General features: G+C 39.7%; 1 protein-coding gene across 5 annotated transcripts in view; it reads left to right on the top strand.

Moving 5' to 3' along the window:
• The window catches only part of LOC120746328 (collagen alpha-1(XVIII) chain-like), a 56,947-nt gene that overhangs the window by 10,184 nt on the left and 30,322 nt on the right, over positions 1-16,441 (top strand). For 4 of the 5 annotated variants that reach the window (XM_040051782.1, XM_040051781.1, XM_040051780.1 and 1 more), the window contains exon 1: positions 14,254-14,787. The exons of the other annotated variant lie outside the window; for it this stretch is intronic. In XM_040051782.1, coding sequence (XP_039907716.1) covers positions 14,364-14,787 — 424 coding nt within the window. In that variant the 5' untranslated portion in view covers positions 14,254-14,363. Of the gene's footprint in view, positions 1-14,253; positions 14,788-16,441 lie in introns of those variants that run through there. 5 annotated transcript variants of the gene reach the window in all.

The raw sequence follows: 16,441 nt of genomic DNA, 5'->3' as shown, positions 1-16,441 counted from the left end.
AGATGCCCTGCAGGAAACTTTCTTTTATTCTGCTCGTTGACTTTGGAGAATTTGAGTTATTTGATAACTGGGAAAAAGCAGCCAGGAGCACAGTGAAATGTTGTTATCGAGATACACGTGTAAGTACAAGTTGATTTCTTAGTTTGTGCATTCGTTTTTGTTGGTACGACTCCAAAAAGCAGGTGGGAGCATTTCTTTTATTTTATTTGGCATCAAGAGCCTCTTTAAAATAATAGCTGCCCGCATTAATGGTGAGTGATGTGCGGGTAAACGCATTCAACTGTAAATTTAAGACAAAATAATAAATTCATTTAAAACTGTGGCACTCCCATCTGTTGCTAGAAATCGAGATATAAATCACATCAGACCAACTGCAGGTTAAATGAATGACCTGTGTCCTGATGGTATTCAAACCTCATTCAGCCCTGGGCGTCCAGGCTGGTGGATTTAGGTCCATAAGTTTATGAACACTTTTTTAAGATTTTGACTCTGTGTACCACCACGGTGGGTTTTTAATCAAACAATCAGTGTGTGACTAAAGTGCAGAGTTGAATCTTCAGTTCAAGAGGTTTAACAGAAGTATTTAGGCATCACAGCTGTTTTTATATACACTCCTCATTTAAAAGTAATTGGACAATTGACTAACAAGCAGTTTCTTGTCTAGTTGAGGTCTGTTCCTTCATTATTTCACAAGATATGAGGCAGGTAAAATACCTGGAGTTGATTCCAGGTGTTGCATTTGGTAGGTGTTCAATGAAATTGTCAATATGGCATCCCAGAGAGATGTTGGTGCAAGTGAAGAAGGGCGTCATCAGACTGAAAATCCCCCAGAAAATCTGATAGAGAGATGGCAGAAACCTTAGGAGAGGCCAAATCAATAATCTGGTACATTGTTAAAAAGACTGAATGCACAGACCAGCTCAGCAACACCAAAATATCTGAAAGAGAACAGAAGATAACCAAAGTAGATGATCACAGAATTATTTCCCTGGTTCAGGAAATCAACTTCACAGCATCTAAACAAGTAGAAAAACTCTCCAGACTTCGACAGTTTGCAAAGTTCTAGAAAAAAGTCCTTGGACAGTCAAAACCAGAATTAACTACTTTAACTGCTACTACTAAGATGATGTCCTTCATAGTGCAGTGGAGGAACCTAACAAGCAAAAGATTCCCAGTTTGATCCTGGGAGGAAACACAAATCCCTTTGGGATTGCATCTGGGAGGGCATTTGGTGCCAAATCAAGGATGTGGAGCTACCCATTGTGGTGACCCCTTGTGAATAATTGAGCAGCTGAAAGTAGCCTCTCTTTTCTACTACTAAGATAAAATAATTTTGAACGTCTGGAAAATACGGTCCGTGTCTTAATATTGTTGCAATTTCTAAACAGCTAATGGAAAAGTGTAATATAGTGTTAGCCAAAAAGTACAGTTATAACCTTAAGTATATCGGCATCGTAAGAAAGTGAGGAAAAAAATATTTGCACTTTTTGACTCCATACGAATCAAAAGTGCAAATATTGGTTTTGTTTTATTTTTGTTTTTTTACTTTTAAATAATTAAAGCTGGCGTTCTCAAAATGTGACCCGCAGTCCAATGGTAGCCCACCGAAACCATTTTTCTGGTGACGAGATCTTCAAGGAAAAATTAAGATTCAACACTTTTTGCCTGTTACTGTTTCTAAATCAGCAGAGAATGAGAGCGAGTAGGTCATTAACAAATACAGCCAGGGTCACGATTCAAAACCTATTTTTAGTGACTTCTAAGTATTAAATTAAATGTTGGTCTTGTTTCTTTACAGTTTGATAATTTTTAATGGTTAGTTGACAGTTTGTAAATTAACTTCTCACTCTGGCATTACTTCTTGAGTTTATTTGACCAATTTAAAGCCCAGAATGATGGTGATTTGACTCTTTGTGCGATTGTTCTTGCATTTTTAGAAACTACACTGTGTGCGCTTTTGGCAGTCATGTTGAAGCTGCCTCTGGTAATGTATTGTAATATAAAGTATGCAGTTATTAGTACTTATCTGATCTTATTAAAGAAGAACAGAAAGCTTTTAAACTGCTGTAAATGTGACCCCTGCAGCCTCTGTGTTGCTGCCATCTGCTGGGCCAGTCAAGTACTGTCAATGAAAGGACATTACAGAAAGTATGTGGACGTGCTGCAGATGTTGACCTGAAATGAATAAGCAAGAAAAGTTGATTTTCAGAGTAAATCTGATTGTGTTTTATGTATTTCTGGAGTTTAACAGAGAGGAAACAAGACAAAAGGATGAAAGTTAAAAAATAAAACAGAGTCAGCAAATTCAGTATTTATTAAATTAAGTGAAATTTAAAGATTTAGAATATTATAACATAGTTCTAATTATTTGCAGTAGACAATTACCTCTTAACGTCCAGAATCTGTTTAACATGAGCTGCAACAAATACACATCACATTACACCTGATGGTAGGACTAACATAATGTAATTGTAGCATATCAAAACTTTAAAAAATCATACAGAAATAACACAATTATCCAGTATTGTGGTAGATTTAGAGTGAAGATGCTTTGAATACAAAGATTTGACATGAATGGTTTGGGATAATTTTGTATTTCAGTCAGAGCTTTAGCTTTAGCTTCAGTCTACACACTTTCAGTTTGTGACAGCAATTAAAAAATGAAGATAAAGATGAAAATAAAATGACAGGCAGAGAAGGAACTTCAGAGCTGAAATAGTTTTTCGAGCATCTTAAATCCATAATTAAACATTCCTTTAAGATAGAAGATAAGAAAAACTACATATGCTATCTTAGTGTGCACATTTGGTCCCATTAGTGCACTTTACCTCTGCATCAGGACTTACGATTTTGCTATGTTTGTCATAAATTTTGAAAGTGCTGCTTTCCCAATGCTAATATGAAGTTTGAATTAGATGTTGCACCATATTAGAAGTTATATCTCACTGCTCTGATGTGAAATAGACACATTTATCTGTATCTCGGCCTCAGTTTTCTTTCATGGTGTTGCATTTTAATGGATTAAATCTCCATATTTGGAGGCTGACTCAGCCTGCAAAGTTCACTCCTGTCACCAGCAGATTTATTCCAGCGTTTATATCTTTGCATCTGCTGCACAGACCACCAACATAAATGGCAACATCATTTGAGCCTCTTCCTCACACATCTCATCTTCCATCTTCGATATTTTGTGTAATAAATAAATGAAATGATCTTGTTGGACCGGGAACTTCGTGCTCTCTCTCTTTGTAATTGCTGTGTCGTATTTCTATCTGACTGAACTCGCTTCCCACAGTTAACACGGATGACTGTCTCGCTCTTCCCCATCTGCTCTGGTGTCGACCCCCAGTTGTCGACAAAGATGCACCGAAACACTTGATAATGAAGCCTCTGTAGATCTTTTTTTGTTTAAAGTTTGAGCCAAGGTGAGGCTGACATCTTTTCAGGACCTGCTGTTTGGCAAAGCCAGATATGTTTTCAGAAGCGTGAAATTTATTAGGAAGAGTCATGAAACAAAGCAGCGTCTAGTTGGGGCTTGTTGCAGAAGTTTCCTCTCCAAACCTCTCACGTGGTCATGTTTAACCCTCTCAGGCTCAAATTAAGTTTTAGTTGCTAATGCAGAACCAAGTCCTTAAGTGGTACTTCTGAGTAAAAAAAACTCATAAAATATGTATGTGGGGTAATCAGGTTGTTAGTTTTTAACTGTTGCAAAACGGCAACGCCTGCCTCGAGAGGGTTAAGTAACCAGAGTTACCTGAAATAAAAAGAAGAAATACAGTTTTAGGTATTAAGTTTTCTTCTTTCCTCCTCCAGTAATCACCATGGTTGTCATGTGAGCTTTAGGAGGAACATGCTGCTTGTATGATGTGGCAACAGCAGAACAAATGTCACTGGTGCTTCAACATTCAGCTGCAGCTCACCACATATGACTGCACCTCGCTGTAGCTGCATGCGAATGTATGTGTGGAAGTGTAAATGTAAGCAACAGCTGCCTTCATAATAAAACACAATGCACAAAGGAAGCGTGCCCGAACGCAGCCGTGTATTTACTTACCCTGCTTGTGGCCCTTTGCACGTCAGAGTCAGCTGACAGCTGACGGTGATGAAAAGTGCTGGGAACGCAGAGGGAGCGTTAGCACGTATGTTTGAGAGCCTGCAGGGGATTTATGGTGATGTATGATGGACACGGAGAAAGCGTTGGGGGTTGTGTTATTTGAAAGAAAAAAACTAACCTGATGTTTTTATATTTTTAATTAAAAGAAAAGTATTTTCTTGGTTTTTAGTCAGAACAATGTATCGATGCGTAAATGTGAAAACAATAAATAAAAACTTAATAAAACTCTAGTTTATGAAGTTTATGTAGTTTTTGATTAATGTGTCTGTTGTTAAGATGCAAGCTTTAATTCCCTGCTGATGAAAATCAACAGAAACCTCATCAAAGAAAGAGCTTTGTCACAAAAGAGAGACACAAAAACGCAGACAGGAAGTCTGTAACTGCCTGTAATTACTGTAAAGCTGAAAGCTGTTCTTTGGTGCACTTGGTTTTTCATTTTTTTAATGTTTTAGTCATATTTGTCACTACTGTACTCCTCAGTATGTCTGGCTTCAACCACGATTTTACTAATTTCAGCTGGAAAGAAAGTAGTAAACAATGCAAGCAGAACCTTTCTCATATATCCAAAGGGGACTGTGTTTGCAGTTAGAATGTTTTCTGTAGATAATAAATCTCTTTGGCATAAGATCTGCAACAAAAAGTGCTTCTGGTAATAGAAAATCGAGTTGTAAAAGGTTTTTATAAGCTGGTTTAAACCTGATTTTTTTTTTTTGCTTTTGTTTATCTTATGCTCTTTTTATGAATTCCTCTCCCAAGGTTGCACCTGTTGGCAACAACTTTTTATGAAACTCAGTGCTCAAACCGGTGCTTAAAGAATCAAGAACACAAAATTAGTCCAAAAACCTCTCATGTTCAGCTGTTTTTTTATGGCATCACTCTTGGCAGGAAGCAGTGCTTAATCAATGGAAAAAACACAAACTTTGTCCAAAAACCTCTCATGTTTAGCTGTTTCCCACTTTTTCTTTGGTCATTTTAGCCTTTTTGGCCAGGGTGAAGGGAGTATCTGCCATCAAACACGAAGACAGCCGCATGTAACTACGACGGTGTTTGCTAGTTTACCTTACATGCATTAATTTAATAATGTGGTTAGCCTAAATCGTGTGTAATTTACGCTGAGGCGTAAATTACACACGATTTAGGCTATCGATTTAGGGTAACAACATTAAGCTACTCACGCAGAGAAGAACGGCTGCTGCTGCCATCATCATCCGTCATCATTTCTGCTACACTGGCAGGGCTAGGGGCCAGGACTCTAATCTTTGGGTTTTTGGGGGATGTTGCTAATTCCGGGTCCGATAACAGGCACCACACCCGCAGTAGATGTGCCTGGTGTGAGGTCTCGCAGCAAGCTATCAAATACGGTGCATTTCTCGGCTTTTAACAAAATGCTATACGTCGCCAGGTGTTTCATCAGATTCGAGAAGTTACCTCCTTTGCACAGTATCACCTTAAAGCACTTGTTGCAGGCTGCTGAGTTTGCATATTTTGCTGTGACGCACAGCCAGACTTTTGACCGCTTCGCCTTGAGCATTTTTAATCTGTAGCTCTGCTCTAAAAGATCGTACGTACCTGGACCCGCCTACTATCCTTGCAAAGGTAAAATGATTTGCTAGAATCCAAAGTGTATGACAGGAAAAAAAAGCACCGAAATAAAGCACCGAAATGTGCGCTGCTTTTCGGTCTGGTTACTACCGTTTATGTCAGAACCGGTGCCGGTACCCATCCCTAGTAAGGATTTAAAATATATTTATGTATATAACCTGTAGATCTTTAATAAGGGGGATGTAAAGTAAGTTGGCTCAGCTGTTAATATTTTTAAATGGTTTATGTACAAGTAAGTAAAAAAACATCCACAATACGGAAACACATAACTGTAAAGACGCAAGTTCATAAATATTGTAAGATAAACAGAAAACCCCAACAATCATATGGCCCCCTATGAAGAAGGGTTTTGGCGACAGTGTCAAGGAAAAAAGTCCTTTAAACAGGAAGAAACCTCCAGCAAAGACACACTGTGGAAGAGAGCTAGAGATCTGATAGCAGTCTGACTGCAAAGTGCTCCAATCGGGTGATACGCTAGTATGAGGTCATTAAGATAAATGGGGACTGATTATTCAAGACCTTGTATGTGATTTGAAGGATTCCAAATTTGACTCGAAATTTAACAGGGAGCCAATGAAGAGAAGCCAATATGGGAGAATTGAGATTTTAAGCAGAATGAGCGGCACATTAGCTGGTCATTTAACAGCATTTTACAAAGCAGCCTGGTCATGGCTCTTAAATGTCAGTTTTATGGCTTTCCCTGCTGTAAATCTGACATCTAGGATTTTTGGATGGTCAGACTGATAAAATCAGACACTTGGAGACACCAGGTTTTCTTAGATTTTGTTGGCCTAATGATCAATTAATAGCCTTAATTACAGCACCATTAGTTTGGCAGTACAAACAGGAGCCCCTTAATGAGGCGGATTAGCAGATTATAATCTCTTCTGTTGCTGGTCTGCTCAGGAAAATAGGAAGATAAAGAAGTTAATGATGCATTAAAGAAAGCAAAGTTTCACCAGAGTAAACTCCAGTGACTCTAATGTTCCTCAGCAGTGTTCTTTAGCAGCAGTTATGTTACATGAATGCACAAATGATGGGGATACGGCAGCGTGTCATGCAGCGTGGGTGTGGGAGGTCCACCAGCTGGAATGTGTAACAGCTGGTTGTCCGAGTTTGGCAGATGCTGGATGATGAGGGGACTCTGGGCCATGTGGAGGAGGAGGAGGAAGAAGAGGAGGAAAGGGAGGAGGAGGAGTGTTGGTGGAGAGGAATCCTTTTGCCCCAATCGCCCGTCTGTGAGAACCTGGAAGGAGTGCTTTTTCCGAGGATTTTCTCTGATGAGGCAATGGAGTCGGTCTCTCGGGAGGGCAGCTGCTGTCTCTCATTCATCCCTCACATTGCTGCTCAGCCTCTCTCCAGCTGCGTTCACGCTGTTTATCCGATTATGTTCCTCCCAAAGCTTCAGAAAGTAGACTTGGTGGTTTAATTTTTGGTTACTGTAGTTACCAAAAATTAAAACAGAGGCATAAATCAGACATCTAAACACACCGAAGCCATCAGCGCCGTGTGACTGAACCTCCCTTGTTTTCCCTTTTCTTCCTGAGAGATGAGATAATTTCTCTTGCTCTGTCACTCACCGTGCCCTTGCTATTCTCACCATTTTAGCCTGTCAGCTGCTGTGCTCAGTTTTCCAACCTTTTTCCTCCTTTTGTCCCTTTTTCCCACTCTAACATGAAATCATGCAAAGTAGAAGTACAAAGATCTTTTTACTTAAAAGTAGAAAAGTTTTTAAAATACTGCATGAACAGTATGAATCCTGGAGTGAAATGTTTCCATTGTTATAACCCTGCTGTTACAGTGTGCTGTCCTTGCTTGTACTGTTGCATAGTTTAGTGTACTGATCTGAACCTGGGGCCCACGGGGTAATCTGAGTACCGAGTACTTCTTAACTTTCTCTAGTAGTTGGTTTGGAAATGTAGCTAAATTTTTGTTTGAATAAAAACATGAGAGAAGGAAAAAGTAACACATTCAGAAGTGTATTTTGTATTTTTATGTTGTTTAAAAATAAAAAATATGAGCTAAGCAAAGTAATGAATTACAGAAAACAAAAAATAAATAAATAAATCCTGGGGCAAATTTTCCTTTTTTTTTTTTCCCTTTGTGTGTTTGTTTACATTAGTAAATCTTAAATTTAAATTTAAAGTAGGAAATAGTGGACATTTGGGAGCTAGAGGGCACCATTCACACCATATTAAAAAAATATTACTTTTACTCTTAAGCTGAGTTTTTATTGACTGTTTACTTCCCTTTGTACTCACTTGCTTTGACAAAATCTGTTTGGTAGGATCAACAAGGGTTTAATACGGTGGCCCCTAGAGACAAAGCACGTACAAACTCCAAAACACTTGCAAACTCCAAAACACATGCAAATTCCAAAACACATGCAAACTCCAAAACACTTGCAAACTAAAAAACACATGCAAACTCCAAAACACTTGCAAAATCCAAAACACTTGCAAAATCCAAAACACGTACAAACTCCAAAACACTTGCAAAATCTAAAACACTTGCAAAATCCAAAACACATGCAAACTCCAAAACACGTACAAACTCCAAAACACGTACAAACTCCAAAACACTTGCAAAATCCAAAACACGTACAAACTCCAAAACACGTACAAACTCCAAAACACTTGCAAAATCCAAAACACGTACAAACTCCAAAACACGTACAAACTCCAAAACACTTGCAAAATCCAAAACACTTGCAAACTAAAAAACACATGCAAACTCCAAAACACGTACAAACTCCAAAACACTTGCAAAATCCAAAACACGTACAAACTCCAAAACACTTGCAAAATCCAAAACACTTGCAAACTAAAAAACACATGCAAACTCCAAAACACGTACAAACTCCAAAACACTTGCAAACTAAAAAACACATGCAAATTCCAAAACACAACGGAAGTGCTCCAGGACGCTAGGGGCAGTGTTGAGCTCGATTTGCAAAATAAACGGCAAGTTTGTCTGTATGGGACGGTCTAGTCTCGGTTGCGCTTCCCAGGTTGCCTAGCAACCATGATACTAACCGCTGGAAACGTGTCATACAACTTGATTTGACAGAAATGAGGGAGAACATATTTTGTTCATTTGTTTGTTTGTTTCTACAAGAGCTTTGTGTGATTTGATAAGTATCTGAGGCTGAGACCACAGGACAGTAAAACATGATTTTTGGGCTTCATTTCTGTACTGAACAGTTATTTCAAGATTAGTTAGTAAATAAGAATTAGCTGATGTTGTTCATGAGACTAAAGTCATATCACTTTGGTAATGTAAATATAATATGGCCAATATTATAGTTATTATATTAATCATTATTAGCTATTACAGCAGTGAACATGAACTCTGTGTCAAATACTGAGCTTCAGTACAGATTCAAGTTGCAGTTATTTATATGTCTTATCACCTTAAATCTTCACTCAAAGACAAGTATCTTTGACAGTGCATATATAGGTGTATCATATATAAGAGACAAATGTTGTTCCTTCAGTATGTTGGCATTACTAAATTTGGCTCATTGCTTACATATATTTATAAAAAGAAAATGTACAAGCTGTGATAACTGTTTCTGATAAAATGAAGAGTAGACTGATATATGAAATATTCCTTTATTGGGTGAGAAAATCAGACCATGTCATAACTGCTTTAAGTCATACAGAATAGATATCAGAGCCTTAAACAGGCTGACTTCTGCTAAATGGGTCAAACTGGGCAGAAAGTATACAAACACATAACATCCTTATAGAATATGATGTAACACTATAGATCAACTTACCTCAGAATATATAAAGCATATAAACAATTACAGCAATATGATGCAACAAACACAGCAGTGCTACTAATCCAAAATACTCAAAGCTTCATAGAACTGGAACAAACATTTATTTTTAGGTCCATTCTGCTGCTGATACATACTTTAGGTTTCTGAATATTACACTTGTTGCTGCCTTTCATAGTGTGTAACTTGAAGGCCCTGAGTACTTTCTCCCACACTGAAAACACTGGAATGATAAAATTATTTGAACATTACCTAATAAGACTGATTCAGGACAGACAATTAGTTATTTTAAACTTTTCTAGCAGTCCTTCACAAACAGGGAACAGTCTGTCTATTCTCTCCATCTGTCAGCTGCTGCTGGCTCTTCCTCCTCCTCTTCCTCACACACTGTTGAGTTTGTCCTGGTGGATCATCAGGGCTGCAAAGCCTCACAGATGATGTGCAGCAGTGGGTCCCTCAGTCTGTCCTCACTCTGGACACTTGCAGTTGTCACACATGGAAATCAAATGTGTGATAAGCTGCAGGATTCAAACACAAGTGTAACTTATAAATACATGTTCATACTTTTATTACACAATCAGAGAGAAAGAAACAGAGAGAGAGTGCAGGACAGACAGACAGGTGACAGTCTCAGGTGTATACACTGCTACAAAACAGCACAAAAGAAGGAGGATTTATTGTTTGTGTTATTACGAAACAAGAAGAGTTCCCAGATGGTACAGTGAACACATGTGTGACTCCTGCGATTAAAGCATCTTTCTTTCTGTCACGGTCTGGCTGGCAGACCGTGGGGATGTGTGGGGAAGGAGGACCCAGGCGCGGTGCTCTATGTATAAACAGTGTGTTTATTTACAGTGTGCAACAAAGTAACAATAAATCCCCGTGTTTTCCCAGACTCCCGTGTTGTGTCTCTCCGTGAATAGTCCGTGTCTTTGTGCTCTCTGCTCCCGTGTCAGCACCCCCCGGTGCTCGCTGCTCTCGTGTCTTCCACGCTCCTCCTGTGGGAAACAATAGACGCAGCCGTCAGGACACATACAACTGCGGGCATACACGCACACTAACTTAACTGAACAGAAGACTAACGTGGAGTCTCATGCAATGATCCCGCGTCGGTGGGAGCTCCAAGACTCTCCTAAGTAGCTCCCCCGACGAGCCCTGATCAGCGGCAGGTGTGTGGCCAGTCCCTCCGCAGGGCCACACCCCTCAGGCCTGCAGGTGGCCGAGCTCCATCCTCCAGGCACACCCGCAGACATACACACCCATACCTCGCCTAAACATATGAGTGGGACACAGACTAACACAGCACAGAGAAACACACATATGTACATGCACAGAGAAGGGGAAACGACACCAAAAATACATAATACACAGGTCCATGACTGCCCAGGGATCCTGGGTCGCCCAGTCCCAGGACCCTGACACTTTCAGCTTAACGAGTGAACCGCCAGCTCGTTCAAACACACGTTAAAGTCCGTTTGGCTCGACACCACCGAACAGAGGCAGCAATATAACATAGCTCACATTAACAGTGCAGTGGATCCTGCTTGTGCCGTGATATTCAGGACTGCAAACCGAGCAGCATCACTGACTTTCAGCTTGTTGTGTTTGTGGATATATGACTGACTGTAATTATCCACAAAATCATCACAATCTCTGTAAGATTAAGGTCAACTATATATATTTTTTTTAAAGTAAAGGATTTAAAACCAAGTTAATTCTTAAAGTACAGACATCGCTAATGTCACATAACTTTCCCGACATGTGGCCAACAATAATGGTTTAATGTTCTTCATTAAAAAAATATTTGCGCATAAATAAGTGACATAATATTCAGTACTTACTTCTGAAAGTTTACTGTTCCTCCGCTCCGCTTCCACCGTTTTTTTTCGGCAAAATTATCCACACCACCACCGCACTATGAAGTCTGGGATATGTTGGGCCATGAAGGCTACACCGACCCATCCTTAAAATTCAGGGAAATTAAGGATGCATTTGAGGGCCGCATGTAGAGCAGCCTTTGAATTGGGACAGCCTTCTCTTGTCGCTGTGACGTAATCGGCCTTAAAATGCGGCCTTTAAGGCTGCAAACCCCAAATCCGGTCATTGGTACTTCCTGGCTTGTGTAGTTACTAGGTAACAAAAGCTCAACACTGCCCCTAGCGTCCTGGAGCACTTCCGTTGTGTTTTGGAATTTGCAAGTGTTTTTTAGTTTGCAAGTGTTTTGGAGTTTGCAAGTGTTTTGGAGTTTGCATGTGTTTTGGAGTTTGTACGTGTTTTGGAGTTTGCATGTGTTTTTTAGTTTGCAAGTGTTTTGGAATTTGCAAGTGTTTTGGAGTTTGTACGTGCTTTGTCTCTAGGGGCCACCGTAGTTTAAGGCTTTTGAAGATTTCATTTTCATGGGTGACTCAGAGACTCGGAGAAGACTTGAAGATAAACTGTGTTGCAGACATAAAATATACTTCAACTGAAAGGGGTCATTTCTCAGAGCTGTGCTGACTGTAACAATAAAATGAAATGATTTGTGTCCACAAACTTGAGCAGATTACTTTTGCTTTGCCATGAGAGGGACTGAAATGTGCAGAAGCTGAAAAAAAAGTGTATTTTTGCGTGATTGTGAAGTTTAATGCTCAAACTTATGAGCTAACGCTGCCATCTCGTCTTCAATTATTGATTCATTTGTTTATTTTAAAAATTTCAAAACCCAAGGAAACAAAACACTGTCAACTGTCATTATCACTTTAACATGAGGATATCTGCACATCTGTAGTGTCACCAGATATGCTGTCATAAACAATTAAAAAAGGACAAATATGAACAGATTAAAGATATTCACAAAACATAATTTTGGCCTGTTTTTTTTATATCTTAACTTAAGCTTCTCTGTAACAAAAACATATTTTTTAAGATTGAAGCAAAAGTTTCTGTAATGACAACTGTCGAGTTATGTACAAGCGCAGTTCCAAAAAAGTTGGGACTTTTGCGAAAATGCAAATAAAATCAGAATACAGTGACTTGCAAATCTCATAAATCGAAATTTTATTAATATTAGAGTATAGAAAATATATTAAGACATTTTACTATTTAACCCTTTCATGTATGAATTATGACATCTTTAGGCATGAAAAGATGAATAAAAATACTTAAGAAAAAAATCCTGATTGAGGTTGTCATAATTCATGCATGACAGGGTTAAATAACAATAATTTCAATAAAACACATCATACATCTATAGTAGCATTAAACAACCAGTAGGTGGCAGGGTATGGAGTTGACACATCACTGTCCAATGTAGTGGTTTATGTGCAAGTATACCATCAGCACTGACACAAATACAAGAAAACAGACTTTGAATAGCTGTCCACTGTAGTGACCACTATGCGTGAAAGGGTTAAATGAAAATATTCGTTCATATTGTATTTGATGAAAACAACACATCTGAAAAAGGTTGGGCCTTGTTTACCCCTCAGTAGCATACTGCCATCTTTTAACAACAGTCTGTTAACGTCAAGGAGCTGAAGGAGAAGAGCCGACGGACTTTTGGAAGAGGAATGGTGTCATATTTTTCCTCTCATGATGCTCCGAATAGGTACAGCTGCCTGACTGGTCTGCAGCTGGACTCTTAATCTGTGCTGCTGTAACAGATGTAGTATGCAGTTTAGCACTGTATAGCTGGAATATGTGAGACTTTCCCTTAAAAAGACGTTGTCTGAATGGGACCATATGCTGCTCTAAAACCTGTATATATCTTTAAGCATTGATGGCGCCCAGGTGTTCAAACTGCCAATCCCACAGGCACTGATCCTCCTCCACACCTTCAGAGATTCAGGCTTTTGAACTGAGCGTTGATAACCGATTTTAAACACAGGTTTTGGAGAGTGGTGTACCCAATCATCTGAGCTGTTGCTAAGTAACCCAATTAGCTGCACAATGTTCCTGCAATGGTTTCTTTTTAGTACCACTCACTTTTTGTCCACTGTAAATATTTCATGTTTTTTGTGTACTATTGTGAATGAAATATGGCTTAAAGAGATTTGGAAATAATTGCACAGTGACCCAGCTTTTTTTCAAGAGTCGTACATATTTTGAAAGGATTTTTGGCACCTCGGCTGCTGGAAATGGCTTTAGGAGTCATTTGTTTGCTCTGAAGACACAGTTTAGTTTTCTGCAGCTGCTTAGAGTTACCATTCTTGTGCCTATGTGGTAAAAAACCAATATAAAGCCTGCAACCAGTTAGTGTAGTTTTGCGTAAAGACTCGAAGCAGCAGGAAACAGCGAGCCTCATCCTTTTAAAAATTTAAAAATAGAATTAGTAGGATCTCTGCTTAAGTTTTTTAACGTAACCTGTCATTATGCTTTGTTAAATTGTGGTTAAATAATTGTTGCCTATAAAGTAATATTTAATATTTTCTTTGGTTAATTTACTTATTTACTTTTATTTAATTGCATTTATTCAGTCCTGCTCACCAATAAAATGAGCTTTTCCTTTAGAGTGTGAACTAAACCTTTTTTTTATGATCTGCAGTGCATTTATGAAAACTCCATATTTCTGCAGAGGACTCATCTGTCTAGGCCGGGTGTGCCTATGTGGTAAAAAGCATGCCTGTATGCTTTCTGAGGAGACCCACAGGAGTCACGCAGGGGAGGAGTTTTAGTGTATTTGAGCCCTTTTTTTTTTTCTTTTTTTTTTTTTTTGGAGGGAGTTTGCACTGGGAGCTCAGTGGGGAGGGTCCCAGAGTAGTTTTTATGCCTCTGCTTTCATTCACTGGTTGCTCAGTGGCCCTTGATCAGCCTCGATTTAACTGCTGCCCGTCTGGCTAACAGGTGGTGCTTTGAGGAATCAGCGCTGTTGCAACAGCCAGCACCATGTGGAGGAGGCTCCAGACTGCAACGCTGCTCCTCATCCTCTGCTCCGGGAGCTTGGAGGCCTGGTTCTGGAGAACCACGGATGAAGAAACAAAGACAGAAGCGGTTACGTTTGATGCTACCACTTTAACCACTCACACTGTCGCAATGATCACCAGTACAAAGCAGGTGGAGGAAGGTGCTACTACTACTACTACCAGCAGTGTAATGATGGAGGAGGAAGGTTCTACTAAGACTGCCACTGGTGCAAAGGTGGAGGAAGAAGAGGAGGATGACAACTTGTCCGGGGTCGGGGAAGAAATCATCAACGTGGCCACAGGCATCCGTAAGTTTGTCGAGGCGTGGGATGCGACCACGACCACCTGGACTGTTAGTGCCGGCCTGACGGAGAAGACGGAGAAGTCTGACGTGACGATGAAGCCAGGCAGGTTCTCGGGGGAGAGGGTGGAGGAAGGGTCTGGGGGTGGGGAAGGGGAAGGGGGTGGATTTGAGTCAGATGTGACGATTAGAGGTGGCGTTTCTAAATTGAATGGCCCACCCTGTCTCCCCGCGCCCTCTGATTGGCCCGTTTGCAGACAGCCACGCCTTTTCTCGTTGCCCAACTTTTTCAACCACACCTCAGTGGAGGAGACGGGGGCGGTCCTACAGGAGTGGGCTTGGCTCACAAAAGCAGAATGTCACCACAGCGCAGAGCTATTCCTCTGCCTCCTCCTGACTCCCAGGTGTCCATCCCCCGTCTCTCACCTGCCCTGCCGCAGCTTCTGCCACACACTGCAAGACAGCTGCTGGGCGTTCCTGGAAAACGGGCGTCTCCCAGTGGAGTGTGACCTCCTGCCTGAAAGAGCTCATGAGCCCGGGCGTCCAGTGTGCATGTCAGTTAGTAACTGGAAAGGTAACCACGGCGGGTTAGAATGTATCCTGTGTGACGATACATTTTGAATCCGGAGCGTCTATGTGTGTTTGTTTTGGTGTCCAGCTGCATCATTGTCTTTGCCCATCACATGATTCACTTTAAACGTGATGCATGTTTTTACCACTTTAATTTGATCATATAGAGCCCATAAAGTACTCTGGCTCATGTGACTACAGGTGCTATACATTACAGTTTCACATATATTTGACCCCCTACCATGAAACCACTGGTGGGTTTGTTTTATTAGAGGAAGATAATGACCCTCACATTTACTGGGGCTCCGGCTAATGATAATTTTTTTTATTATTTTGTTGCTTGTAAGAAATTTCAATTTTCCAAATCACAGGATAAAATTATTAAATGTCTTTTTTTTTAAATCCAGAACCCCAAATATATGAATTATTATAATGTAAGGCTGTAAATTCACAAGTTTTAGAAACAATCATCATCACTTTTGAAAAAATCTGGGATCAAATTACTGAAGTATAGTTAATAAAGTATTCTGTTTTGGATATTGTCACAATTAATGCACAAGAGCATTCATCATCTTTTAAAAGAAATAAAAATCTGTTATATTCTTGTGCCTACATTACTCATAATGCAACATCAGTTTGTTTTAGAAGATCAGGTGTAGTAAGTAGCAACTATGTAGCTCACAGGCTCAAGCAGGGTTCAGTTCAGGCTTCACAGTCTTCACACGCCTCTTTCTGAGGGCTTTAGTCAACTTTCTTACATCCAGATTCTTATCAAAGTAAACTTTAAGTGCAGTTCCATTTGATCAGCAGTATATCAAAAATGAATGAAGGCATCATATTCACTGTAATAAATATCGAAATTGTGTTATACAGAGGACCCAGAGTACCAAAAAAAAGGTTTATCATATGATCAACTGTTTGGCGGTTAGGTAATCAAGTTTGGTATGTGAGATGCTAATGTTTTTGGTATATTTTATATTTATCCAAAAACACCCCAAAACATATCTAAATGTAAATTGTAATAATTAATTATTAACCCTTTAAGACCTACCATAGAACCAAGTCCACCAGAGTTATCTTTACGTTTTTACATGCAGTAGTGCCATTTTTGGGAGCATTTCAAGTTGCTATACATCAATACAACCATTATAGCCCAAACTTTAATAATATGTATGCATTAAGTGCATAAT

Source organism: Simochromis diagramma, unplaced genomic scaffold (genome assembly GCF_900408965.1).
Source record: "Simochromis diagramma unplaced genomic scaffold, fSimDia1.1 OVJJ01000107.1, whole genome shotgun sequence".
Classification (NCBI taxonomy): domain Eukaryota; kingdom Metazoa; phylum Chordata; class Actinopteri; order Cichliformes; family Cichlidae; genus Simochromis; species Simochromis diagramma.
The sequence above is the reverse complement of the archived record's forward strand: the minus strand, read 5'-3'. Positions and strand labels throughout refer to the sequence as shown.